This window comes from Antrostomus carolinensis, unplaced genomic scaffold (assembly GCF_000700745.2).
Source record: "Antrostomus carolinensis isolate BGI_N321 unplaced genomic scaffold, ASM70074v2 scaffold21942, whole genome shotgun sequence".
NCBI lineage: Eukaryota > Metazoa > Chordata > Aves > Caprimulgiformes > Caprimulgidae > Antrostomus > Antrostomus carolinensis.
The window spans coordinates 26,241-34,287 of NW_010300446.1; the positions used below are offsets into that span (position 1 = coordinate 26,241).

The 8,047-nt window shown below is 37.1% G+C and overlaps 1 protein-coding gene across 2 annotated transcripts in view; it reads right to left on the minus strand.

The window, feature by feature from the left end:
- ZDHHC21 (zDHHC palmitoyltransferase 21) overlaps window positions 1-5,916 on the minus strand; it is a 30,215-nt gene extending 24,299 nt beyond the window's left edge. The window contains exons 1-5 of one of the 2 annotated variants that reach the window (XM_029083799.1): window positions 5,830-5,866; window positions 5,713-5,742; window positions 4,830-4,928; window positions 1,944-2,055; window positions 269-407 (exon numbers count right to left, since the gene is read on the minus strand). In XM_029083799.1, coding sequence (XP_028939632.1) covers window positions 269-407; window positions 1,944-2,055; window positions 4,830-4,928; window positions 5,713-5,742; window positions 5,830-5,866 — 417 coding nt within the window. Of the gene's footprint in view, window positions 1-268; window positions 408-1,943; window positions 2,056-4,829; window positions 4,929-5,712 lie in introns of both variants that reach the window. The other variant, XM_010163148.2, reaches the window with a different exon arrangement.
- Between the last annotated feature and the right edge of the window lie 2,131 nt (window positions 5,917-8,047).

Here is an 8,047-nt window from a genome sequence, read left to right on the forward strand (position 1 = left end):
AAGCCTTTTGTTATATTTTTCTCTCCCCTGTCCAGTTGAGGAGGGGGAGTGATAGAGTGGGCTTTGGTGGGCATCTGGCACCCAACCAGGTCAACCCACCACAGTTACTTACCACAAATCAGTTTGCTCACTTGATAATATACACGTAGATGAGCTGTCTTCACCGTCAACAACTAAGCCAGCAGAAACAAGTAGTAACTAGATACCAAAATAAATTACACTGCAGTACTAGCTATTTATTCACTTTGTAGAGAAAAGAGATTCTTACCCAATTTTCTTTTTTCAGAGGCAAAAAGTAGTAGTAATGGCAGAAATCAAGTATCAGCGTATAGGAACTAAGAATCTGAGTGTAGAAACACAGCTGTAAAAACAGCCAATGATTGTCTTCACCAACACAATTATTAATCCTGCAGAGAAACAAAGCATATTATAAAGACGTTAACACTGCAGTTATGATATTGTGAATAAGAGAAGTTATTATTATTTATCGAACAAACATAAAAACTACTGACTAATCACTTCATTCTTATTCAAAGTAATGGTCTGTATGTTAGAAACAGCAGTTACTGTAAAGAGTGGTTTCCTTACACTGTCACTTACAGTGTTGGTTGCATTACTGAAATCACTGCTTAGAACAGGGGGCATATTTCTCTGTATCTTCATATAGCCAAGACACTCTGACTATTTTAAGCAATACTTGGGTAACAAAATTATTTTTCAAAAGGCTGTAAAATTTCACAGAAGTATTTATTATCTTCTGCTACTCAACACATTTCACTGGTTGTGAACTATGTAGAGTCCAAAAACTGAAAATTTAAATGAATGGTTTGAAGGAAATGCGATCACAGAGTACCCCAATGACAAATAAGGACAACCTAGGAAGGAGCCTAAGACACAGAAGACAGAACAGGCATCTCTTTCAGAAATGCCTTTTGCATATTGCAACATAAAGGAGTAAAGGAATCACAAGGCTTCTAGAAATACTAAGCACAAGATTAAAAATCTTTGAAATCTAGGTCTAGTCTGCTTCACAGAAGTTACACCGATGGAAAAAATGTGATTGGGGTGCAATTTCATAGAAACATTGGCACAGACATCAGTACCAAGCTAAGCCATAATGACAAAAGCACTATACAGCCACTATTTTCTGAAGTAGCAACTGACAAAAAGGGTAGTTTGAAAAATGGCTTAACCAACATAGGAGCATCCTGATGTCAAGTCCATCCTCTGAAGTTCATCACTGCTGTCTTGCTGGAAGTGATACCTCAGAACTATTGACAGAAATGTTTATTTTCATTTTAAGCTACAAAGAATCAAGAGAATTTTAGCCAGACTAGTTCACTTTAACTGAAACTACTTAGAGAACACAAAAAAAAGCAATTTCAGTACAAAATCAGAAAGGCTGTGTCAAGTGGGGCACGGCATGGGTCAATAACATTTCCTAATCAGCACAGCCATTCGGTAAACTAAAAAACAAAAACTGACTGAAACCATGATCTATTTTTATTGAGTGCATCCCTTCTAATGTTGAAATTGTAATCTCTATTACTATCCAAGAAAAAAAAAATTGTTTAATTTCCTAAAAAAAAAAAAAAAAAAAAAATTGCAACGAACAATACAAACCTGCAATGTACAAATTAATTATGTTGAGATCAGTTTTAGGAGTAAAAACTCCAATTCTTTAAACAAAATATGTGAATTTTCCAAAACTATATGACATATAACAATTTGACAATGATACAATGTTGTACTGCAACAGTTCTGTCAGTTCTACTTGTAGATATAAGAAAGTCTCAAAGCTGTTCTTTCCCTGCTCTAAATGCCTAAATGATTAAGCTCTACTGGGAAAGAAATATGCCAAATGAGCAATAGTCAAGACCATGAACTTTGAAATGATTCACTAAAACAACAGCCGATTGTTAGAACAAATGTCCTGGTCTTACCATGGACAGTGGTGATCCATCCTCCTCACACAATGGCCACAACGACTGCAATGGTGTGAACGCTTTGGTCTCATCATATTGCATTTGTTACATAATTCCCAATATTCCCGTTCTAGGTGAAAATGTAAAGACACCTTAGAGAGATCTAAACTCAGTACAGCATGCTTATGATAAACCAATATGCTAGTGATTCAAAGGAGAAAAAAAATCTTACTATGATCTGAGAAGGTTAGGCAGCATGTAAAAAAACTTTTTCCCCACTGTCACCTTAATTAAACTGGAAGATATTACTGCTAATCTGTGCCAGTCTTCTCCAAAATCTGCCCTCTTTCTGTATATTTCTAGGGAGCAATTATTAAAGCACAAAAGTTGTCAATCAAACGAGGAAGATGGTTATTCAATTTTCTTACATGGCTACCGTGAAAAAACATTCTGCTAGACAGAACCATCAGACAATCTCCCTGCCATTCCAAAACCTCCTGAGGAAATACTGCTACTCGCATTTGTCAAAGCTAGCTAACTAAAACAAAATACACAATGAACACTTCAGGGGCGCCTTCCATCTCAAAGCATTTTAAGACATGCATCTCACAACATGTAATTTTACACATAAGGCAACCAAAGAACAGGTAGAGGATAGGGTTGTATTTAAAATATACACCATTTTTGGATGCCCAACGTGAGATTCTTTCAGTTGATCTCCAGAGCTACTGAGTAGCTGAAACTACCAGGAGCTACTATTGCTCGGCTTAGCTATTCTTCATCGCAAATTACACGATTCAAATTAGATGAAGCCCTTGAAAATGAGAATTCAAATTATATGTTCATCTTCACATGGGAAATGAATCACACTAACACTGTAATACTTCCATTCACAAAAGTAAATACTTTCCTGTCTTTAAGGAAAATAGGTGCATGACCAGGAATCTTAAATAATAAATCTTAAATAAATAATTCCTACCTAAATAGAACTTTTTTGATGCAGAGAAATTTCTTAAAGCCCAGGGGAAAAATACACTCAGTTTTTACAGTAGGGTATTCTGAAATTTTACACAGTAAAGCACTGCCCCTATATAAACAAAATAATGTTATATTTAGCACTTCTGAGCCACCTGCAGGCAGCTGAAATCTTGTCTTTCTTGATGAAAAATAACATTTGGACACTGGAAGTAAAGAAGCCCAATATCTGAGATCATTAAACTAGCAATAATGCCAGATGGAAACTGATTTACAGTCTGTTTCCATATATCCAGTGTCAGAAAGGTGTCACTCCCTAATAGCGTAGCTACTAGCACAGTTCAGAAACACCCTAATCTCATTTTTAATACAATTTACACTATGCAAAAATGTATCTTCCTGTCAACCTAGAGAATATGAGACAACTGAAGTGCTACTTTAGAAAGTGTAAGACCCCTGATGTAGCACACACCAAATCATAATATCAATGTTACAGTCCAGCCTATGTGTTCCATCTTCAGAAGCATCCATAAAGTACCATTGCCATATGAAACGAATGGAGCATGAAGAGGCTGGAGAGCTATTCAAAGGGATCCCTTAAAAGAGAAAGGAACATCTGTGCACAAAGGACATTTGTACTTGTCCTGGTATTTTGCAGGTAAATGAACATTCAGTCATAAATGTAATTGATTATAACTGTATTGAGTATCTCCATTCTCCAGCTCGGGTTGCAGAATCCATGTTGCTCTTCCTGCAGCAAGAACTCTGACTGCAGAGCCCAGGTCTGAGCCACGTTTCGTTCTACTGCATCAAAGGCTCAGTTACCAGGAGCAGAAGAACACTCGCATGAGATTTTCTGCAATCCGTGTTTCACATCTGAATCCCAGGGAGACACATCCCTTCCTACTATCTGCTACCTACTTTGTGCACATCATAACATCAGTGCTGAGGCTAAACAGGGGGTTTCCAAACACACCATCTTAGATTCTCAGTAGCATCAGGAACAGAGAGCAAAATGTTTGTCCTGGCATTCACCATGTTGCAAGAGAAGAAAGAAATATTCAGCCCTCACAGCATCTGATACATTTTCTGCATTCAAAAAGCATTTTCTGTTAATGTGACAAAGCTCATGCTGTGTAACAGCCCTACTCCATTCTAAACTGCTGTCTATGAATTAAACAAGCACCTTAAGAGCATCAAACAGTTCATAAAAATATTGGCTTTCTCTGTGGAGAACTATTAAGGTTTCAAGTATTATTAAGGTTTCAAATTTTTGGAGCATGAGATACCATACAGGAATGGTGGGGTAAATTCACACAGACAGAAGGGAATTCTCACATGTTAAGTTGCTACTCTATAGCAACACCATGTAATTAGCATCACAATTGTCTGGTTTGCAGCCCATACAAACATAAGTCACCAAGGAAAAAAAAAAAAAAAAAAGAAAAAAAGAAAAAAAATTGTAAAAAATGCAGAGGTAAAATCCAGCATAAGAGTACCTTCTACCACCACTTTCAACATGTTATAAATTCACTTAGAAAAAAGCTGTAGAATTATAATTACTAACCACCTCTATTTTTTTTATTAAATATTATCAAGTTCGATGTATGTGTAGTATGTTTGAAAGTCTAGAATGAAAAAATAATAAAATCTTCCTATGGAAAATTTCCCTAGCAGAAGTTCCTACACAACTAAACTTCTGCTGGAACACAAATTTTTAAAGAGAAGTTTTAAGTCTACACATGGGAAAGTGCTAGAAATTTACAAGTTAAAACCAGTGACATATCAATTTTAATATCATTAACAATATAGGCTCCAGCACAGACAGCACAAGGTTGTCATCAAATCTCACAAAATCACATAACTCCTAGATATTTTTAGGACATTAAAATAACTTGTATTCAATTATAAAGAAACAACTTCATGTACCTGTAATTGGTATCTTTGGGTTTTTAGGTAGCTTTCCTGGATCAGCTACTGAGGCTCTTAGTAATGAAGCTATACAAAACAATGAACAGAAGTAATAACCTGAAAAAATAAATGCTTGTTAGTCTTTTTCAGATGTACAAAATATCTAATATATACTGCATCAAAAATACACAAACTCCAGCACTGAGCTGGAAATTACTCATCCTTCTCATTCCACTCCGGATATATTTTTGGTACTATGCAGTCTACAATATTAAGTACTCTTCAGTTTTGAAAAGAGAGAGGAAAACTTAGCAGTGAACACTGTTTTGATAGCACCACCAGGATGCCACTATGACTACTGTAATTAAGAAGTTCCTCCACTGTCTTACCAAATAAGCACCAATCATTCTATACCTCAAAGCCTCTATGTGAAAGGATATTCTCAATAGTCCATCTTTGCTTTAAAGTTGGTTCCACTTATCATTCAGGCCTTTTCCCCAGCAAAACCTATGAGCATAACCCGTATTAGCTGACACATCCAGAGATGTATGACAAAGCTAACAAAACTCAGTTTGCCAACCATCAGTACTACCACCCCAAATTCTGACAAGCAATAAGAGCTGTGAGCCTGAAATTCTGTCAACAGTTCTAGCTACAGGATCCAAGCGTCACATTAATGTTTTTCCCCAGTTTCCACACAAATAAGTTCTACCATTACACCTCTGAAATGAGTGAAGTGTCTCAGCTTCTCAGAACACAAAAATGCAGGATGTGTCCCAGTACTCTCATCATTTACCTTTACCCTTCACCTTATTCTTTATTTTCTGACCTTTCACATGTATGTTAGCTACTGCTTGAAGACATTATTTTTACTAGTAGAAAAAAGGGCTAAATTACTTACACAAAATTGCCACAACTGAAATATGTCCCTCTTCATAGTGGGGAAAAAGGATGACTTTTGGAATGAAGATAGTATTGTAGAGCCAGACACAGATAATAAGGCCCATGCAGCACCAACCCTGAGGGTCAACTACAAAGTGAATTTGTCGTCCCATTGAACAGAAACAGGTAATAATCTGTCACAACCCAGGAAGAAAATATTATCCTAGAGAGATAAATAATTTAAAAAGAGTAAATTAAGTAGTATCATGCAACCTACAGAGTTCCACATATATTCAAATAGGAAAAAAAACCCCAACCTGTCAGCTACTGATTTAAGGATTAAACGAAAACTTACATTTCACTTACGCTACTGAAGCACCAGGAAGAGAAGTATTTCATTACTTCATTAATTAGTTGTATCTCACTAAAAAGTAACATTTAACATCAAGATGCAAGTAAAACAAGTACCTGAGAAAACTATTAAGTAACAGGTAAAGCAAACAACAGTCAGCCAGCTAGGAGCAGCAAAGGATATAAATATTAAAGAAAATAAGTCTCCCATCAAAATAAAAAGGCTGTAAAGCGAATAAGAAATATGGGAATTATTTATTTTATACAAGGATTCATCCCATCTACCTATCATAGGCTCCCAGCTATATTTCAAGATTATTTTTTAAAAGCTTGTATGTTAAAATAGTCACAAGCTTCCCTTGGAATCTAACATTTTTCCCCACTTAAAAACATTCTTCATAGCATTTAAAGCAAACAAATAAAGAAACTAACCACACTATTGTGCCATCCTTCATGTACATCATTAAGAGGTATCATACAATAGTAAGTTTTCTTACTATTAATCACACTTAAACCATCAAGTTTTACATTCTGATACTTTAGTGTGGTGAGTTCTTTTTTGGTTTAGACTGAAGAAACTGCACCAAGTCCTACAGCATGAACTTCAGAGCTTCATAAACTGATCTTCATAAAAATGCAGCACTAAGTCATAAGCACTATTCAGTAGAACCTTCAAGGGAAGGATTACTACTGTTACTTTTTTAGTCAGGTTGCCTTTATGTCCGCATCTTAATATCGCAACACACACAAACTCCAAGCTGCTCTCCTACTCATTAGCCTGCCCGATTTCTGGGCTTCGGGGAACTTGTCCATTTCAGATGGATTTCCTTCCATTCCTTTCACCTTCTACTTGTTGCACTGAAATTTCATCTTGTTTATCAGTCAGACATCTGTGTTTCCAGCAGTTTTGCTTACTTTTTTCATGTTTGTCTTTCCTAATTTGCATTAACAATTTATCTGCTTAATATTATCCACAAGTTTCATTAATGTCTTCTTTTCTTCTTTTTCTAGATCTCTAATCAAAATCAGACCCAAATAAGCTATCTGACATTTTTCCTCCTATGCACTGTTTATCATAACCCTTTGTTTGCTGTCTTCTAGTGCAATAGTATTCTCATTCAAGTACAGCAGAGTATTAAGTGCTTATTTTTATCCTAAAAATGCACGAAATTTGCTCACACTTGTTTTATAAACCCATGTTGCACACTGAATACAGCTACTGTGCCCTTAAAACTGTTTTTTTAAGTTCATGATTACTGTAAAAACTATTTAGCCCTATATTCACTATTCTTCTTTAGTTTTACTATATGTAGCACGCATGCAGCACAGTCTGTTGTATACATGGTATCAACACATTACACATGTATACACAGCCTCTAGAGAGATGAATGAGGTAGCATTACACACCTGAATTTGCTGGTTCTTAATGTGCCTCCATTGTAAGTTAGCTTTGGCAACCAGCAGGTTTAGAACTAAGAAACATTTCATACCCTTCTAAGCTTGCACTGATGGAGGATCTGTCTCATCAAGCAGAGAAGCTGTGGGAGGAGGTGTACAACACCAGGGATGCTGAAAAGGAGATGGACCAGATCCCTCCCTGACTCTGCAGGCACAGGAGCTTGAACCTCTAGAGAAGGTTCCAAGAAGAACCAAAGAGAAGCAGGCAGAGCCTTAGCTTGTTGGACTGGGCATGGAGATGCTGAGTCTGGTGAAGCCTGGGAGCTTGTGAGCTCCAGCACCAGGAGGACGATTCCCGCTCTACTTGCAGCTCTGATCTATGGAGCAGGTTCTGAGCCCTGACAGCAGGTAAAGACAGGGAGCTCTGTCCAATAAAGCCTCTCAGCAGGCTGTGCCAAGTCCTGTGGCAGCGTGGGCAAGATGGGGCAAGGAACAGTCGTAGGAGACTCCCTGCTAGAGGGACAGAGGCACCTCTGTCAGCCCAACCTGTCACCTGGCAAGGCTTGCTGCTTGCCAGGGGCTTGGGTCCTGGATACCATGGACAG